The following is a 21398-nucleotide window of genomic DNA, read 5'->3' on the forward strand; positions in this document are numbered from 1 at the left end:
TCACCTTCGGGGCTGACTGTCGTCTTGGTGGTGGCATTGCGTATTTGACGACCACCCACCATCCACTTGATCTCTGCGGGCGGATTCGAGGGCGCCGTGGCACACATCAGTGGCACCACATCGCCGACGCGCGCCTCCGTCGGTCCCGTCACTGTCACTTGCGAAGGTGCGACTGTTGAGTTAGCAGTTAGGGGTAGAAAAATACAGTTAAATTGGAGCCGAGTAATTTTGCTGAGCATTAATATTTAATAAGCCATGCTCTGCATCACTTGTGGCATGCCGCACACACACACACACACATCTGCTGCTGCTTCTGCTGCTGCTGCTGCTGCGTATCGCTCATTCTGTCTCCAACAACTAATGCTGACTAACTGACTACCTGACTGAGTGGCTAGACTGAGTACACTCAGCGAAAAGATCGCACTGAAGTTTAGAAAACTGTTCCGAAAACTAAAAGGTTTTTCTCCAGATTCTCAAAAATATACTTTCTGAATAATAAGCTGAGTTATACGCTTGGTGCCAAAAGTATGGCGAATTTCTTAAATTCAAGTCGATATGGTTTTTTGCTGAGTGTTGTGTAGCCTGCATACAAATGATGACTGAATGAATGACTGAGTGACAGGCGTCTGTTCCCGTTGCCGAGCTATTACCTAATGCCAGCAAGAAGCAGAAGCATGAGCAGAAGCTGCAGCTGCCTTCCTTCCATTTGGTTTGATGGATAAGTGCAGGCAGTAACTGAAGCTGATGCTGATGCTGACGCTGTAACCAGAGGAACAGCAGCTGTGCATAGATATTACGCATACGCCATGTATGTTAGCTGGGCATATGCAAAAAAACGGGGAGGGAAGTATTACAAAAGTTCGACTCGATATGTTTCGCATATAAATAAACATTATGAATTCTTAACTTCTCGCATCGCATCGCAAATCGCCATACATCTTCATTCCGCTCACACATGCACACACGCAAAGGGGGTGTGTGTGTGTGGCAGTCAATGTATTCCAGCTACGTCTTCATTTTTGTGTGTGCCACATTTCGTTATACATAAATAATGCGTGCTGCTCGAAACGAGCGCAGCTGTGTACGTGTGTGTGTGTGTATGTGTGTTGCACACTCAAAGTGGCATATTTTTCGGGGCAACCAGGTAAACAAGGCAAACAAAAGCTAGCCAGCTAGTCGCATGTAAGTGCTGGCAAAACAAGAGCCAGTTTGATTGGTATTCGTCCATCAGCTGGACAAGTTGCACGTGCCACGTGTCCCCACAATTGGAATTAGCCAAGTCGACTCGAGTTGAGTTGGTCAGAGTCGACTTTTGGGTCATAGCCTTTCATTACTCATTCACCCCGCAAAACAAAAATGGAACTGCATTTTAGAAAGCCGATTTGAAAGCTAGAAAGTTTTATATTTTTTATAAAAAATGCATTTCTATAAGAAAATAATTTTCTAAAAATTTAGAAAGGCTTGTCCCAAAATATTTTCTTTTGTTTTTTGAAATATGCATTTCCAAAAAGTAGGAATACAAAACTTGATTATCATAAAATGTCTTATCTGTAATTCAGAATATATCAGTAGGCTATCGAAGCTCGAATACCCATAAAACATAGGTTTTTTAAGATGATGTTATATGAATTTATTACTAATATTTAGTAATAATAATTTAGTTTAAGAAAAATAAAATTGTATGAAATACAAAATGTGGTTTTTGGAAAGTTAAACCTTCAAAATTGACACTTTAAATTTCTTATGACCTTTTTCTGAGTGTATGCTGCAGGCAGCAGTTAGCAGTTAGCAGATAGCAGTTAGCAATTAGCAGGCAAGACATTGCTAAATAGCGACAATTCCCAGAGTGGCGGCGGTCGTCACTCGCCACTCCAAATTTGAATATCACGCATACGCAGCGTGCCCTCAAGTCGCCAATTTGCATGCTAGACACAGGCACACACATACACACACAGACAAGAAGAAGGAGAGGGCAGGGGCATGCAACAAAAGTGAATGCAAATTCCGTCAACGCGACTCGACTTCCTTTTTAAAACTGCAACTGCAACGCCTGCTAACTGAGCCCGGGCCCTGATTGCAATTCTCGTAGCAGAGAAAAGGAGAGCGAGTGGGGAACAGACACAGAGAGTGTGGACCTAAGGGAGGTAAGGTGTTGAGGGCGTGGGCGTTTGGGGGTAGCCAACACTTTTTGGCACTTGAAAAGAATTTGCATTGCTTGATTTGACAAAGCCAAGTGGAAGTTGCAAGCAGTGGATTGAAGGCTGAGTTTTAGAGTGCAAGCTTAAGCTTAATTGCAAAAGAAAGCAACAGCCTCAGTGAAAGAGAGAGAGAGACATAGATGGTGAAAGAGATAGAGATCGAGGGAGAGGGAGAGGGAGGCAGCCAAAGCGTTATCAGGCTTATTTTCGCTTTGTGTCGCGTGCCAAGTGGCAGAAAAGAACGACTGTTGACACAAACCAGCTCGCATACGAAGTGTGTGTGTGGATGTGTGTGTGGTGAGTGTGTGTGTGTGTGTGTGTGCAAGAGTGTGCAAATATGAAAATTAACGAAATACAATTAGGCAAACATGCAAAGGACTCGCTGGAGTGTTAGGCTGCCAGGCAAATTGCCCCCGTCTGCATAACGAGCACTCTCCCACCCTCCCTCCATCCCTTTCTGTCCCCCTCTCTCAGCCCCTCTGTCTCTGGCCAGCAGACAGTCCAAATTATCTGGTTGCAGTTGCATGCACAGCATATGCAAGACTCCAAGTGCCAGCAGCATTGGGCAGGCAGCAAGCATTCTCACTTTGATGATGAGATGCAAATGGAGGATGGGGGTTGGTTGTTCAGGGGTTGTGGCAGTGGTTATATTGCACTTACATAGTACAGTCAAATCGACTTCCGCCTTGAGCGGCGTCTGGGACATCACATTGCTTGCCTCGCACCGGAAACGAGCCTTGTTGTCGCCCGCCTCCGCGGTGAACGTGTAAATGTTTTCCGACAGGCGGCCAGCGGTCCTGTAAAATGCATAGAATGGATTTATAACTTAAGCTGATATATAATATATACTATATGTACAGATATGGTCAAAATAATAGTGCTGCTTTATGAAATCAATAACACTCAATGTTTTCATAGCCCATTTTATAGTCCTGCAAATTTTATTGCAGCGAAGGGATTATGAAAGGCCCTATAAAAACATTGAGAATAATCAGCACTATTATTATTATTATCGCAAATGTGTATTGTATTTATATATATCTATATTATTTACCTGTAGGCCATGCGTATCTGGGAGTTGTTCTTGTACCAGATGAGCTGTGCCGGTGGATTGCCACCGTGACTGCGACAACTCAGCTCCACGGTCTGGCCACGTCGCAGGGTGACGCTGGGCGAATAACCCTCGATATATGGTGGTCCGGGTGGATCTGCGATTCACAAAAACAGAAACAGAGAAAAGAGAAGGGTTGCAGTAGAATAGTGCGTTGCATTTATAAACCCATAATGGACACAGCAACAACAACCAAAAAACAACAAACAGTAGCGAAAAACATGTGTGTTTATAGCGAGCATATTTAATTGCAGTGGCGGCCACAAATAAATTCCATTTACACTAAAACAAATGTGGCCAGTTGGCCAGTCGGATAGACGGACGGACGGACGGACAGAACAGAACATTTTTGCACGATTTTTAATTGAAGTGTTTGCATGCAAATCGTTTATGTGGTCAAACGCATTATTTTCCGATTGTCCCTTTGGCCCCGTTTTTTTTTTTTATTATTAGTGGTTGTGATACTCTTACGTAGAGGGTATAATTATTTTATCATAACACAGGAGACATCCCCGATATCATATATATATATATATATATTGATTAGCATCATTAGCCCAATTGATATGGCCAAGTCTTCATCTGTCTTTATGTTCACAGTTTTGAAGCTAATTTGTTGAAACTTGTCTTAGATTCGTCATTTTGCTGCAGGCGATATATATAGCAGCCCGAACGCATCGGTTTACTATATTAAATAGCTGTCATAGCAAGGATCGTTTGAAAGTTGAGCTATTGTATGAACAATATATATGTTGAATAACATATCTAAAGCAAACTTGGACAATATGCATTTCATTATGCTATCCACATTTGGCAAAAATACTTATCGGACTCATTTTTGGATTCAGACTCCTGCCTAATGTCAAAAAATTGAGAACCTTAATTCCCGTCTAGAAGTGTATCTAAGCTTTGGCTTGCCTAATTTAGCCATTCGCACTTGTTTTTAATCAAATTGGTCATTGTGTTGTTGATATTGTTGTTTATATTGTTGTTTTTGTTGAATAGGCGTGGCGACCTGTTCAAAAGTGCATCTGCATTTGGTTAAAATGTTGTGCAAATGCTGAATGCAGTCGAGACTGGCTGGCTACACTCACAAAAAAATCGACCTATACACTAGAAAGTTTTTCTTGTTTTCAGAAACAATTTGTGAAAATATGAAACCATTTTTCATTTTCTTAAAAAAAAACAACCTTAAGCGAAATTTCACAAAAAAAAATATGTTAAAAAAGAGTATTCAAAAATGCCAAAAGTAAATCGAATTTCTAAAATTCAGGCCGATTTTGTTTTTCCGAGTGTAGTTGGTAATTCTGCGTGTTATTGTGGGCGGCCTAAATAACATTGTTAATACCGCAAACAGTAAACAATGTGACCTGTTCAACGTGGCAATAAAACAATTACAAATACTACTACTTAGTTTTTTTAATTGTTTGCGTTTTAAATTTGTCTGTTATAACTGCTGTTCAAGATGCGTATACGTAATATCTGAACACAGTGTCGTAAAATGTGTGCCACACACGCAGAGGCACACAGGCACACACACACTGCTGCACTTATGCAGAGCCGGATAAAACCAGGCACAGAATTAAATTAAAATCACTTGAAATATTGTACGAGTATCGGCTGCCTATGCATCCACCTGGGCTTATATATACATGGGTAGCATGGGGCTGACTGAATCCGATTGTTGACCGGGACAAGTCCTTGCAAATGACAGGACTTGCCGCTGGTGCCCATAATTGGAGTGTGGAGAAGGAAATTGCAATAATAGCGCATAATTAAACGACGCAAATAGCCGGGCAGTACATATATATAGACATATATATGTATATCTCTGTACAATTAAGATGTATAAATATTTATAACACACACTCACACAAGCACATATAAAGAACTATGGCTGATGCCTGATGCTTGATGCCCGATGCCAATGACAACATTTTAATAGATTGCATTTCAAATTTGGGCAATGAATATAAATGTTTGCGATGCGGATTGCTTTGGCTATTATTCAATCTATTATATCAACGGCCAAAGAGCACGAAATGGCTAAATGTGTGTGTTCTCTCTGAGTGTGTGTGTGTGTGTGTGGCAGCAGCGTCAATAATAGCCTTGTGGCAGGCTCTGCAGCTGCAGGCTTGGTTCCATCGGCAGCTGCCTATGCATAAATAACGAAACATAATTAATTTGAATATGCCGCACGTAATGCGGATCGGGAGGAGGAAGGGGAACAGTAACAGGAACAGGAACACGAGAAGCAGCAGCGGCAGGGGGATGTGGAAGTGGGCGGTGGTGACTGGGCACAGGTAAACGCGGTTGGTCACCTGGAGAGCGAGCCCAGTTCGCCGGCAATCAATAACAGCAAGTTGGAAATTTGCAAATGCCACGCACTGCGTACCCAATGCTGCCCCCGACTCCCGACTCCCAACTCACAACTCCCCACTCCACACTCCCAACTCCCACACTCAACAAAAACCTATCAAGTTTTTCTTCTTTTTAGCTATAACTTGTAAACGAAACGAACATCACAAAAAACTTGTGTTTTTGTATATTTTTTTTAGAAATATAGTTATATGAATTTATAATCTATCGAATCTTAAGATACTAATGTGTTTTAATTATTATATTAAATTAGAGTTCCTTTGTAGAAATATGAAAAACACCCTGAAAATAATTCAAATTTGTTCTACATTTTAGAAAAACGGTACCATAAAATAAAAAAAGAATGCAACAACCCGGGTTTTTAGTAAGATACTTTCAACACAATAAGGTTAGTTACGCTTGGCGAATTCCAAAAATTCAGTTTGATTTTTGCCGAGTGCACCTCCAACTCGTAAGCGACTCCCGCTCGCAATTGCTGACCCCACACGCAGCTGAGGCGGTGCTGCTGGTCGGTGCGTAATGCGTGGCAGCAGCTGGGCGTCCCATTAGAATTTAAAAACTAATTAATACGCGTGCCAATTGCGCAATTAGCGGCCGTGAAGGCCGTGACAGGCAGGAGGGGCAACTGGAACGGTTGTTGTGGCAATTGCTCTTTGCCAATGCTTTCTGGCCGCGTTTTGCGTGCCACGAATGCTGTGCGTTGCAGCAACTCCAATGGGTGCGGGGAGGGGGGCTGGGGGGTGAGAGGTGAGGGCACTCAGCATAAGCATTTCAATTGTATTGCCAACTTGGTCATTTGAGATGGCTAATGAGGTCGGCATTCGGCATTTGGCATTCGGCATTCGACGCTTGGAATTCCGCATCCTCTATCCCTCTATCATTTGACAATGATGGGCATCCCAGTGGAATTGGGAATAGGTATTGAGTCTGGGTATGGGAGTGCCTAGGAATCTAGAGGTCTACTCACACAACACGGACAGTTGCACGGTGGCACGCATGGGCATGTCCGGCGACAGGGCCCGATGCTTCGCCTGGCAGGTGTATTCCGCGTAATCATCATTCGCGCCGGGCTTCAGCTTCAGGCTGGAGGTTGTTGTGTAGCGCTTCGGCGTCGATTCCGACACTTTATCGTCGCGCTTATCTGCAAAGAGAGAGAGAGAGAGAGACAGAGTGAGTTGGGATTAAAACAGTGATTAGTTATGCCTCTTACGTATAATCGAAAACTATAAACTACTAGATTTAATACACGCAGAAAAAATCAAAGTGAAAACTAGCAAGCTGTTCTTGATCAAAGTTTAGCAGTTGTTTGTCGTTCAGGCTTGCTAGCTCAGTGGGAATTAATTTATAGGAATTTTAAAACTCTCTTAAATGTTAGTATATGTGAAATCTTAAAATACTAACTTTTATGCCCAACTTAAGCAACATTATACATATTTCACCCCTGAAATTAAGAAAAGAAGAACACTGATTTTTTAGAAATATACTTTCTAAATAATAAGCTAAGTTACGCTTGGCGAATTTCTAAAATTTGTGCTGATTTTCTTTGCAGAGTGCACTAGCTATAATAAATATTTGTTAAATCTTCCTTCAGACTCGATTCACTTTGTAGTTTTTAAGTGTATTGTTATGCTTAGATGGCCTGTAGCTCATTTGTCTGTCGTCTGCAGTTGCTGCTACTATTCTGTACTCATTGTTTCGACGGGCCAAGACTCTCTTTGTCATAAATAATGACGCAACAAGCGAACTACCCAAAAATGCAGCTGTTGTGTGTTAGTGTGTGTGCGTGTGTGTGTGTGTGATTGTGTTGGTGGGTGTGCGTGTGCGTGTGTTATAAATTCTTGTGCGCTGCGTTAAATGTCTGCGATTTATCATAATAACAACAACAAACAATACGAAACATCAACAGCAGCAATCCGGCAAGCTTTTCACAAAGAAAATTAAAATGGCTGCTGGGTACATGTGTGTCTGTGTGTGTGTCTGTGTGTGTGTATGTGTGTGAATTTCCCTTCTAACTTGCTATTGCAAAATTTGCACGCCATTTTCGCGTACGTGCAACTGCCCCAACTCCCCCAAACAGCCCTGCCCCCGCGCATCTAAGTCGTTGTCATAAAGTTTAACGCATATTTTATGAAGTTTTCCCCCACTCCTCATCGCTCTCTCTCCCTTCCTCTGTCTTTCTCTTTTTGTCTCTCACTGCGCCATTCCGCGACCCATGAAACTCATTTGTAGGCGCATATTTCGTGTAATATTTGCTAACAACAACATCAACAACATTTTGTGACATAATTTCGACTCATAAATTGTCAATGGCTTGTTGTTGTTGTCTATTTTTTAAACTGAAAAGCTGAAGAGCCTGCTGCAGCAATATTTGTATCTGCAGAGAGCATGTGCTTTAAATGTTGCCCCAAACTATCTTCGCAGAGAGTTGAGATACAGTTGCGGGCAAAATAATAGTAGTGCTACTCAATATTTTCATAGCCCCTTTCATGGATCATTTTACTCATCGATATATCTCCTCAAGTGTTATGCGACCAAGTACTAATCATACTTTATTAAAACATTCACACAGCGTATATAGTTTTAAGAAATAGTATTTAGCTCCCAGGCAAAATTAAGAAGGCTTCAATAGTATTCCATGACTATTATGTTGATTAAAAGAATTTAAAGAATTTAATTTCTTTTGCTAATTATTTTATAGCTATGCCAGTTTATCGTCAGTATTAATTGCTCGAGTTGAAATAATATTTGCTTAATTCTTTAACTACATTTGAAGTATTTTTAACATATCGTACTCTTATTTTGACCGCAGCTGTACATATTTATACACATATACATATATATAGATTTTTTTCTTTTGGTTTTTTATATATGTATTTATACAACATATTTAACATGGCGGCGGGATAATGAGCAAGCTGTTCGGCTTGTGCCTTGAACTGGCGCATTAACCGTCATTTACGCGACCGCCACATACGTTCAACACACACCAACACCAACACACACACACACACACTCCAACACATAGTTGCACACGACCCTGAGCCAGTGAGCCACACAGCCACAGAGTCAGCGTCACTGACAGCTTGCAAATGATCCTACAGACTGCAGACACCCGGTCTCCGGTCTCCCGACTCCGGCTTGCCCATTGTCGTAAAGTCTCGTGAGAAAGGAACGGGAACGGGAACGGGAACTGTGCCTCGCAACAGTCCAGCCGCAACATATTGTGTCGTAAACATAATTCATCATGCAGCGCTCCGTTCCCTTTCCGCACTTCCTTGTTCTGAACTGCCCACATTTCCTTGCGGATTTTCCTACATTTTACGCCGTTTTGCGAAATTTTCTTATTTTTGTTCAGTTTTTCCTTTTTTTTTTATTATGTTTGCCCAAAAATTTCCATCATCATCGTCGGCAACGCCATCGCCATCGCCATCGCCATTGCTGTTGTGCGTCGTTTCACATTTTAAGCATTTTTAACGCGCCAGTTGTGCTAAAATGATTTCGTTAGCCGCCAAATGACAGCTACCAGGCAACGAACCACACACACACACACACACACACTCCCACACCTATATGTATATATGCATATCATAATCATTATGAAAATTAAATGTCGTGAAGGCGACTAAGCGCTCCCAATCCCAAACCATGTCCTGCTCTTCGCTGTGTGCAGCGTTTACATTTGCATTTTTTCATATATTCTTTTTGGTGGAAGCGTCCAATTTGACTGGCTAGCTGGCAGTATGGCTGAATGACAAGGCACAAAACAAGATAAGGGAAACGTCAGCATCAAAACATTGGCATCAACATCATCCACATCCACATCCACATTCACATGGACTTCGACATTGGCAGCTAACAGCGAGCGTTTTGTTGGGGTATAAAATTATTATTTAAGCACCGTCATCAAGCAGAAAGTCAGCGATGGCCTCTCTTTCTCTCTCACTCACATGTGCCCCAGACAAAAGGCTGCCCTCCAGCTACAGCTACAGCTCCAACTCTAACTCCAATGTCCAATCTCCAACTCCAACTCCAGCAGCAGCCAAAACCCATTTACACTTTTTGTTTTACTCTTGTTGTTTCTGTTTGTGTTTTTTTTTTTATTTTTTTTTTGGCAGAGTGGATCAAGCCACGTTGCTGATGGCCAAAAAGGGATGAGCAAGGAGAGTGGGGTATTGGGGGTAGGGTTGTAAAAGTAAGGATAAGGGTTGGGGTTGGGGTAGGGGTAGAGGGGCTGCCATTAGAAGAGACATGCGTTCGTTACGGATATTTCGGGCGGCTGAATGTTGCTGTCTAAGTGGACATTAAATTTGATGGCTTAGTGTTGTGTGACACTTGTCACGAGCTGTGCGAGTAGGTGTCTGTGTGTGTGTACATTACATATATATATACATAGAGAGAGAGCTACATAGCTATAGATATGTGTAGATATATGTACTAACCTGGCTTATATTCAACATTGCCACGATACCAAACGATTTGGGCTTCCGGCTTCGCATTCGCCACGATGCACTTGAGTGTCAAATCCTGATTCTCACGGACCTCCACTTTGGCGTTGTGGCCATAGCCTTTGATCTCGATCGATGATGGCGGTGCTGCAACATAGAGAGAGAGCGAGAGAGAGAGAGGTGATTAGAAATAGTGATTAGACGACTGTTATTTGCAAATGCTAGCAGCCAACAACTGTTGCGAACAATGCTTAGCCGGAGCCAGAGGCGAAATAAAACAAAACAATGGCAGGCAGCAACAGCTCCAACATCAACTCGAACAACAATAACAACAAGAACCAGAACTAAGAGCTAGCTCTCGCTCATTATGCGACAATGCGGCATGTTGGCCAGTTGGTTGGGGGGCGGGGGAGGCGACATTGTTGTGGCAGGTTGAATGGCCGCCAAAGTAGTGAATGTAAATGGAATGCATGGCCTGCAGCAGGCTCACCGTCTAGCTAGTCGACTGCCCGCCCCCTGTGCGCCTGGCGCCCAACTCCGCGGCAACCCGCGGCCCGCTCCTGCCTCCCGTTAATGTGCTCAAGTATGAGTCTCAATATTTGTGCAGCAGCAGTGGGTGGCAGTACACTCAGCGAAATTTAGTAAATAGAAATAATTTCAAAATATAAGAAAACATTTTTCTTAAAATTAGAATGGCTTCCCCAAATCGACAATCTCAGAAAAATTATGGTTTCTTTTTTTAAAATTAATTTATATTCTTAATAAATGCTTTATTAAACTAAAGTTTATCTATATTAGAGTTCAACTGCTATCTACTTTGGAGTAGGAGTTTCCGTTTCGGCGAAGTTTTGTTTGCCGAGTGTATAAACAGCAGCAGTCAAACACAATGGGGCAAGAGTTGTAGAAACAGCAGCAGCAATAGAATTGCTAAGCACACACACACATACACCCATACACACACACAGACACACATAAGCTCGCACACAAACAAACAATTGTGGATAAAGTTAAGTGCACGTGTGCATTATTTTAATGCCACCTGAAGGAGGCGTGCAGCAAGCAGCCCTTACGTCTTGCGTTTGGCATTGTTGTTGCACAGCCACCATGCTAACACCACGCCACGCTGCCAGGCTGCCACATGCAACAGACGCCCAGACAGAATGCTTGTATAAAATACTCGTTGCAGCAGCGAGAAATAAAGAAAGCGGGATAAAAAGGAGTCGCATTTGACATGCAACATATGTTGCCTGCTGCCTGCCTGCGTCGTAGAAGTTGTTGCATGCGAAATGAATGCTTAATGTCAGCGTTGCAAGGATGACGAAGAAAAAAATAATAATAACAAGGACAACAAGCACCTAGCGAGGGAGCAGGGGGAGGTGGCGACTTCTCTAGTAACTAAGCCGCACAGCAACGGGGAAGGTAATTGCTTTTCTTTGCTACCAAATGAAATCAACACCGACCAACGCAGTCCTGCGGAGTCCTTTGATAGGTGCCTCCGTTGAGAGGTGTGCTTGCCCACAACCCACAAACCACACCCCACCCCTGCCCCGACCACCTGCCGCTTGTCGCGTTGTAGATGCCTCCAAGCTGCCTTGTTGTTTGTGAATTTTATTTGCATAGCTCTGGGCACATTAAATTATTATGCACAAATCAAATACACAAACACCAAATCCCGCGACTCAAACACCACGCACACACCACACACACACATGCATAGCTATATATACTTATATGTGCCTTGCAGGGTTTTCCGAATTAAATTGCCCCCAACACTTGCTACCCATAATGGCTGACTATATTGTATAAGTAATCTGATTGTCTGCGCCCAAAAGTAGGCAGTGGCAACTGCTACTGCTACGATTCACAGCGCCACCTGCAAAATGTCCCAAAAATACGTTGACGAGCTGATGGAAAATATCCGGAAACATACACTTTGAAAAAAACATCACTGTGCATTTTAGAAATTTGCCATACTTTTGGAAACCATTGGAAACTCACCTCTTTATTTAGAAAGTAAATTTCTAAAATTGAGGTTTGCGTCTTTCTCTCAAATTTAGAAACAAATTTCTAATTTTAAGAAAAGCGCTATAATTTTAAGGTCGATTTACAGAGCTTATTTTTTTATTATTTTGTTGAGTGTATGTATATAAAAAAATTTCAGATATTGTAGTTACCAGAAAGAGCGATCTTATCGAGACAAAATGGAGCAAAGCCAAAGTTGAAATGGTCTCGTGCCAGACGACTTAAATGGGTGGAATGCTGTGGCAAGCTGGCGATATGTTGCCTCTGATTGGGTGTATTCATAATATTCATATTCTAAAATGCATAACAATATTTGATTGACCCTAATGGGGGGTATTCAAAGTTAAATGTAGTTGCATATTATGATTGCACTCGCAGAAATTGCAGTTCGCTTTGCAACAACAACATCAACAACAACCATAATAACAAGAGTCTGTGTGTAACCTGTGCACACACATGAGGGGGAGGGGGGAGTGTATGTAGATTGTTATGTGTGTGTATTGTTGATTGGTATACAATTGTATTTGATTATTGACATTCATGGACGACATTGATCGATCAACGTAGCCGCCGCCGCTTACTTTGTCGTCGGATCGAAGAACACCTTTGAAGGTTGCAACAACCACTGATTGTTGTTGTTGTTGTCGTTACATCTGATTATGAATGAGCTTTGAAGGTGCAAGTCCCACACAGGCCGACTCCCCTTGGGGCAGCTGCTGTTGCAGCACTACAAAACATAGGAGAATTGCTCTCGCAGCGATTCGTTGATTAAATTTTATGCACTGACCCAGCAAAGGGCAGAAAAGGGTCAGGGGGAGTGGGGGTTTTAGATGGGGTTAGCTGCAAATAATTTATGCAGCCATTGTTGCACTGGTGCTGGTGCTGCTGATGCTGCTGCTGCTGTTGTTGCTGCACTCAGCAAAAAGTTGCTATGAATTTTGGAATTTTGGTTTTTAATTTAAGAGTAGATTTTTTAAAAATAAATATTAGTATTTGAAGATTTAACATACACAAATATTTCAGATAGTTTATAAATGCATATAATTTAAATGAACAACAACTAAATTATTTTTAAAAACAAGACAAAAGTTCTAATTTGTAGATCGATCTACTGAAACGTTTTTCTGAGTGTGATGCTGCTGTTGTTGCTGTTGCACGGATGCAGCGCAAAGTGCAATTTGCCATGAATTCTGGCGAAGCTCGCGAAGCTTCTCAGCCTGGTAGTAGCTTGTTCTTCTTCTTCTTCATCTTCTCTCCGCCAACCCGCTAATAGTACGCCTCATAAAAATTTTATGCGCTGAAATATTTCTCGACATTTTCTTTTATTTTCATTTCTTTTTTTCCTCCAGCAGCAGCAGGATAAGAAAAACCAAGAATTGGCAATTTTTCCATTTGACGTCAACTGCTGCGTTGAGGGAGAAAAAAAAGAAAGAGAGAGAAAGGGAGAGAGAGGGGGGAGAAGGAGAAAGAGAGCGCCATAGCATTTTCAGGCCAAACTTCAAATTGCTAACATTTCTGCCAAGATGACACAAGGACGCCGGACTCCAACCCACCCGCGTTGGATGTACTTTAACCTAAAGGTCACACACAACAAATGCCTGTCCATAATTCAAGAGTCACGCCCAAGTGCAGAGAGAGAGAGAGATAGAGGGGGAGGGGGTGCGGGGGAGTTGAGGGGTGTCCATAAACTTTGATCATTTGCACTACAATTACGTTGCAATTATTCGAGTCAAATGAGCGGAAATTGATAACGAATTCTTGACCATTTCAAAATCATTAAAGCACATTTATTGCCCGCAGGCCACACAAAAAGAATAAAGAAGAACTCCAACTGTAACGGAGACGAGGACAGAGACTGAGTGTGTGTGTGTGTGTGTGTGTGTGTGTGTGTGTGGATTCGACAAGCTCATTTTTCCATTTTAGCCCCAGCTGGACTGCAGCCGGCATTGCATAACACAGAGAAAAGGGAGAAAAAGAAGAAAAAAACATATTTCAGCTCTTTTTCTTTGAATTTTTGCATTGCTGCTTTGTATTCAAAATTTATAAAAGGCTGCTCTGCTTTTTTGGCCGTGCATGCCTTGAATTCCATTGTGCCCCGGAGTCACGGAGCAGCTGAATCGCCATTGCCCAGGCCCAAACCCAAGCCCGGATCCAGGCCCAGGCCCAGGCCCAGGTTGAGTTTCAGTTGTGAGTTAAGGTTCAGGTTGCCAGTGCGTTGGCAGCACAAAACTTTTAGACATGGTCGCCTTGCGGCATATGTATGTTTTTCGGTTGCGTTTTTTAAAATTAATGGCATGCAAACGAATTTTCTACAATTTTCCATAATTTTGCACGTGGACTTTTGTGTGCAAAAGTTCTTTACACTCTCTAAATGGCCAACTTATAATCTAATTGCGCCCGTTCACATCTACGCATGTGAGTGTGTGCAGGTGTGTGTTGTGTTGTGTGTGTATTATGTGTGTGTGTGTGTGTGTGTTATGTGTGTGTATAGTTGGGTCCAGGAAAGTTGTAGCTTGTAGCGGGCAGCGTACGTTGAAATTAGTTGTAAAAGAACTTTGCCTTGTCTGACTCGAAATTAAATTTGTGAATGACAAAGGTTTGTTCATTAGCATGCATATGTTATTTTAATTAGAGCAGGAGAGCAGTAGACCGAGAGAGAGAGAGAGTGAGCGAGGGAGTGAGAAAGAGAGACAGTAGTGAAACCAGTGTTTTTCCAATGCTGCTTCGATTATGCAGACTAATCAATCTTGTATGCCGAAATTAGATACAAAAAATCATAAATTTTACTTTAACTTAATTAGTTTTAATAACAGCAAGACAACAATACATAGAGAGAAAGAGAGAGCAAGTCAGTAGTGAAAAAATTGTTGCATTTTAATTTGAAATCTGCATCAATTCGAACAGTCATTAATCAATATCGAATGCCGATATTAGATTAATAAATAAATCAAATACAAATGTAATTTGAACTTAATTGAATTATTACACATTTGTCCACATTGCGAACGAAGAGCTAATTGCTGCAATAATGTCGCACGTGTTTTGTTCCGGATGCCTACGGGAAATACCTATGTATGAGAATATATATATGTGAAAATACATACACACTCACACACACACACACAAACACACACATACCAACATATTTTAGTCATTCAGAGTAACACAGTAGATGCCATAACAAAACAAAGTAGAAGGCAGCGAACAAACACTCTCTGACAAGATAGACAGAGAGGGAGGAAGAGGGAGAGGAACAGAACTCACAAGTACCCAACAATTATGACAAACATTTCTTCTTTGGGGCTGTTCTGCTCAGACAGAGGACGACCTTTCCCCACAACAACAACAACAACAGCAGCAACAACAATACCAACAACCATAACTAACGAGCTTATATGAGAATCCGAGACGGAGCCATCGCGTTTTGTATACCCTAAACCCACTGAAAATGTGTAGACAGGATATAATGTTTTTCAGCTTAAGAATGTAACACGCAGAAGAAAGTGAGTCCGACTCCTTAACGCATTTACATTCTTGATCAGCATCAACAGCAGAGTCGATTTAGCCATGTTTGTATGAAGACCAGAAGGATCTCAGATGAAGCTTGCTTCATGTTATCGATAACTACATTGGCTTCACAAATATCGATAGATATCGATTTCCGAAAGCAATAAAAGCGTGTGTGTGCCTGCCATAAGAAATGAGAGCACTTCCACACCTGCTTACATTTGAGTATGCAAAACTTTTTAATGGAAATTTTGGCAATATATGTATTTCGCATATTTATTTAACAACTGGGTTCATAGGGTATATCGTAGTCAAGCTCACAGAACTACAGCATTCTAACTTGTACTTGCTTTGAGTTTTTTTTCGAAGGCTCTCTTCTCGGCACAAACACACATCATCATTGTCACAGCTCATGGCGCGTAATTAACTAAACAAACGTCATTAGGCATGCGCATATTTGTGTGTGTGTGGGTGTGTGAGGGTGTGTGAGGGTGTACGAGTGTGTGTGAGTGTGTGTTTATGTGTGTGTGAGCCTTGGGCAAGACAGCATCACGTTGTCGACTAGCGTTGCTAGGGCATGTCAGAGAAGAAGTGGGTCGCAAGTGGAAAGATGGAATGAAAAAAGAAACCTACAAGAATAGAAAGAAGAAGAAGATGGAGAAACATGAGCAGAAAAAGGAGAAGAAGGCAGCCAAACGAAGCAAAGGAAATGAAAATCGCTGTCATCAAATGTAGCGCAATTTCTTGAGTGATTACAACAACAGCAGCAGCAGTTGTAGAAGCAGCAGCAGCAACAGGAGATACCTACACACACACACATACACACTCACACACACATTCAAAGTGATTACTCGACAGCAGCAATAACAATGCAACGAAACACACTCACTCACACACACAGAAGTACGCACACCCTGACATATGCACTAAAAACAAAAATAAATTCATTTCGCTTCAATTTGAAAATGCTTTCTGCACACCCCACCTTCCTCAGCCTCTTTCAATTCTACGTACACTCAGCAAAAAAACGGCTTCGAAACAATGTTCTGGTTTTCAAAAATAATTTATAAATATATAAAAAGACAAGTTCTTCGAATTGAAAAGCATTTTTGTTAATTTATAGTCATTTTTTCTTTTCAAGAAATAAATTTATATTGGTTGCAAATGTTTTATTATTAAGGAATCAAATTTTAAAAAGCATAATTGAAATACCAAAAAAAAAAAGACTGGAAATTAAGGACATCTTAATTCTCGAAATTTTGGCAAAATATAAACTTTAATTTATTGCTTATTATATATTTAATTGTATATTTTCTAAATTTCAAGGCAAAATCTCAGGGAGATTATTATTTTTTTGTTGTGTATACAGCTCCTTTTGCCCCAAGTTTGTGCCGACAGTGTCAGCTCAGACAGTGACTCCTTGGAGCAATAAACTGCGCTAAATTCAGCTCAGCTCGTACTTTGTTGCTGTTGTTGTTGTCGTTGTTGCTGGTGTTCCAGTTGCTGTTGCTTTGCAAATTGCTGACAATAAATGTTGGCAGCTACAACCGCCAAGCCAACATCCCACCAGCAATTTGGCCAACACTCGCAAAGCGAGTGGAGTCGACAGATATTTAAATATGCAAGTACAAATGGTGTAGGTGCAATGAGGTGGAAACCCAAAGACAGACAAACGAATTGTATTAAATACTCGAATTAATTGATGCTGCTAACAAGCACACACAGAAACTCAAAGAGGCATATATAGACATATATATATATATATATATATATGTAAGTTATACATAAATACTTACAGATGACAGTCAGCTTGGCATTGGCTCTAATTGCCGAATTGAGTCGAGCTGGGCCCACCTGGCACTGATACTCGGCATCATCGTTGATGGATGCATTCGAGATGCGCAGATTGTAGATGCCCTGTTTGCGATCCCCGAGCACCGAGTAGCGCGGATAGCCAGGTATCACTGTGGAGAAACCCAAGGCGAAGCCATCCTTTGTCCACTGTACCGCACCGGCAAGATTGGCGACCTCGCAACGCATCATCGCCTCGGCACCCTCCAGCACCTGCAGATCGTGCGGCGTCGTGCGAAACTTTTGCTGCTGCGCGCTGCATGCAACTGGCTGCAACAGCAACAGCAGCACCGACAATATAACTGCAAGAGAAGAACATAAAGTAGTATCTCGTTAGTCACAGGTATTGATTTAGTTTGTTGAGTAAATCTATTATGGATCTGCCCTCCTTACTCACATACCTGAACTATTCTGTACCCAAACTTAGGCAACTAACCATAGCAATACAGCTGAATAAAAAGGACGAAGAGAACAGTACACATCTTTTACCTTAAGCAGATATGAGTGTATTCTGTGTGTATCCATTCAAATTGCGCCTTCTATTTTTGAATATGGCTCTTGTCAATGACAAAGATCATCAATATAGATGCCAAGCTGTACAAAATAAATCACAAATTTGTCCTACGGGTTCTTCTCTGCCTGCTAATAATAGCTTTACTTTTGTTAATAATAAGTGCTGAAATGAGTTCTGCTGAATATCATTCAAGTTTCAGTTTTGTAGGTTTTATCTAGCAATTTTCTAGCTGCTTCTCTTATGCTGTAATTAAGAATAATACTTTCCCCTTAATGAATAGTGCCACATTTCTGTGTGTTTTACTAAAACTTTAGCTTGCATAATAATAAAAATGCAATGATTAATGCCGTTTGTTGTCTTTCGACAGACGTCCATTTCTATTAGAGATGGCAATGGAACTAAAGCTTCTGACAGCTTTTAGCTGCTCTAAAATATGAAATGAGTATTTTGACAGTTGCCCGCAAAAAACAATGGAAACTGCCCGCAACTGCTGTCTCACAAAGAGACAATGGGACGGCGAAAGAGAGAGAGTTAGAGAAAGAAAAAGAGGCAGAAATAGGAGATGGTAGACAGGAGACAGTCGCCTAAATAGCAAATCCTGACCGCAATAAGGCAGAACATGTCGCTGTCAGTGGAGTCGCAGAGGCAGTTCCTCCACCCCCACCAACTCCTCCTCGTCCCCCCTTTGCCCTCTTTCTTCTTGGACACTAAATTGCCGCGGACCGCCGAGCTGCAAGTTAGGAGCAGTTGGAGTCAGAGTCATAGTCGGAACCGAACTTTGACCGCTCGGAAAATGAAAAGTTTTTTTAATGAGAAACAAACACATTTCCACTTGCCACTCCACTCCTGCCATAAACAAAAAGCGCTGCCCCCGTTGCACAAAAGCCAATTGTAGGCGTGGCACTCCGCCCACGCGGGTGACTGTTTGCCAAGACTTATTGCTGACTGCAGTCGCTGGCAGTTTATTTCTTCCACCCCCTCCAACTATTAAATTGTGAAGAAAAAAGAATGGAAAAAAAGAAAGGCGGACGAAAGAGGAAGCTTCGCGGAACAGAGCCCAGAATCAACAAAAGCATTTAACGCGGCCATCAGGCAGCTACAGTTGTTTTAGGTCCCCCCGCCACCCACTTCGTTTCTCTCTGGACTCTGGTCTCCGTTCATATCCGTATCCTTGTCCGTGTCCGTGTCCGTCCCCGTCCCCGTTCGCATCGTTGTCCGTTTCATAAATTTCAAACGGATCTGCTCTTGTGGAATGTTGAATACGGCATGCGGCATGCAACATGCATACAGCCAAAGAGTGCTAGTGCCTGGTTGTTTATTTATTAGCGCCCAGATGCAGTTTTAAATACCACACGGAACAGCTCGGAAATGATAGGAAAATTACTGAGATGTTAACCGCAACACACAAGTCACAAGAACTACTCCACAAACAACCTTAGTTACAGCTCACAAGGTATGCCAAAAAAAAAACTACATAAAAAAAGTAAAGGAAAATGCGAACCCAAAAACTAATCGCAGACGAACCCAAAAAGGGCCAAGGCCATGATTAATATGGGCTCTATTTGCATACACATGATGTCTGAGTGGAACATAAATGAATTTTAAATACAATATACTATATCCCGTATACCATACAAATGCGATGCGATGCCAGGACGACATGCATAAATCCACAATGCGGGACAAGGGATGTGTGTCGGTGTGCTGAGTGCTTGGGTTCATTGCTGCCGACTACCGACTACCCAGCGACTACACTCAGCACAAAAATATCGCACAAAACTAGAAAGTTTTCCTCTATTTAAGTATCAATAAGTAAACATTTTTCAATAAATTTTAAAGTCTTGTCATAAATTGTTAATGGTGGGTTTCTACTATCTTTTTAGACAAATATTTTCTAAAATTTAGAAGCGAATTTCTAAAGATTTAAGATTCAAACCCCTATTTTCAAAAAAATCTTATCTGAAATTTAGAAACAAGTAATAAAATTTACTTGTTCGTCTTTTATAAAAGACTTTAGCTGTTGTCCAAAATGAAGTAATGAAAAATCCTGGAATTTGGAAATATATTTTCAGATTTAATAAGGTAAGTCTAAAATTCAGACTGAATTTTTTTCTGAGTGCAGCCAGTAACTGACAACTGGCAAGGGCCAACTCTTTACGATTTCATTATTTTGCTCTTTCGTACATAATTTGTGTTTGCCGCTGTCGAGTCGAAGGAATGCGATACGAAAAGTTGTTCCTACCAGGAGAAATCTTATTGCTGCTGCTGTTGTTGCTGTTGTTGCCATTGTTGCTATTGTTGTTGTCGATGTTGTCGCGCAATTTAGCATAGAAGTTGTTGTTATTGTTCGGGGCAGCAGTAGCAGCAGCCAGCCAGCCAGCCAGCCAGCATTACTGTCAATTTATATAAATTTTCAGATGCCTATGCTCTGCTCCCCTTTTCACCCCTTCAAATCCCGCTCAATCTCCTGCAATCCTCCACCGCTTTATTAGAATGAAACTGTCAAACGCAGGCGAATCCGAGAAACCAAAACCAAACCCAAACCCGAAACGGGAACCCGAGAGTCAGAGTTAGAGTCTGAGTGTTGAGCATGGAAACCCTTGCCAGCAGCAGGCGCGGCCATAACCTTTGCCCCCTCTACGCAAATGTGAGCCTATTTCACAGACAGCACACACACACTCGCATACACATATACGTAGTTGTGGGTTGTTGGCTTTATACAGAGAGAGTTCATAGTTGAGTAAATTTTTACCTCGTTGATGATGGGCGCATCATTGGCGAACTTGAACACTTCGAGGCCAAAGAACTTCACATGTGTGTGTGTGTCTGTGAGTGTGTGTGTGTATGTGTGTGTGTGCATATATTTGGATTTTCAACAAATTTGCGTAGCGTGTTGTTTTGTGTTCATTGCCATTGTTGTTGTCCCATATTTTCGAAGCGAAAAATTTTAATAAAGTAAATTCCTATTTTACGGCTTGAAAGGAGGAAACCCATTTTTGCCGATGGGTGTATAAAACAGGGGCTCATCCGCTGCTGCTGCTGCTGCTGCTGCTCCTGCTCCACGGAGTGTGCACACATTGTATTGCGAGAGCATCATCAAACTGAAATTGAAGCATGACACACACACAAACACACACACACACACAGAGTTACTCATGTGTCATGTGCGGCCAGCAATAGTCGAATGGAAACGCAGCAAGCAACAAGCGTAGAAAGTGCGAAAAGGATTTAAATGCTTTAGGCGTCACCTTTGGACCGTGCCCCAGCAAAGATTGTATGCGATGGGGCCACATGCCCCCAAAGCCCCTTGCCACATAACAGCAACAACAGCAGCAGCAACATTGTCAAGTTTTTGTGTGTTGTTTTTCAGT

At 41.8% G+C, this 21398-nt stretch overlaps 1 protein-coding gene across 1 annotated transcript in view; it reads right to left on the minus strand.

The window, feature by feature from the left end:
* Positions 1-17995, minus strand: part of LOC6568694 (nephrin) — a 49139-nt gene extending 31144 nt beyond the window's left edge. The window contains exons 1-7 of the mRNA XM_043215309.1: positions 17950-17995; positions 17459-17815; positions 10128-10280; positions 6656-6829; positions 3253-3406; positions 2859-2995; positions 5-172 (exon numbers count right to left, since the gene is read on the minus strand). Coding sequence (XP_043071244.1) covers positions 5-172; positions 2859-2995; positions 3253-3406; positions 6656-6829; positions 10128-10280; positions 17459-17815; positions 17950-17995 — 1189 coding nt within the window. The remainder of the gene's footprint in view (positions 1-4; positions 173-2858; positions 2996-3252; positions 3407-6655; positions 6830-10127; positions 10281-17458; positions 17816-17949) is intronic.
* Between the last annotated feature and the right edge of the window lie 3403 nt (positions 17996-21398).

This window comes from Drosophila grimshawi, unplaced genomic scaffold (genome assembly GCF_018153295.1).
Source record: "Drosophila grimshawi isolate 15287-2541.00 unplaced genomic scaffold, ASM1815329v1 contig_1367, whole genome shotgun sequence".
Classification (NCBI taxonomy): domain Eukaryota; kingdom Metazoa; phylum Arthropoda; class Insecta; order Diptera; family Drosophilidae; genus Drosophila; species Drosophila grimshawi.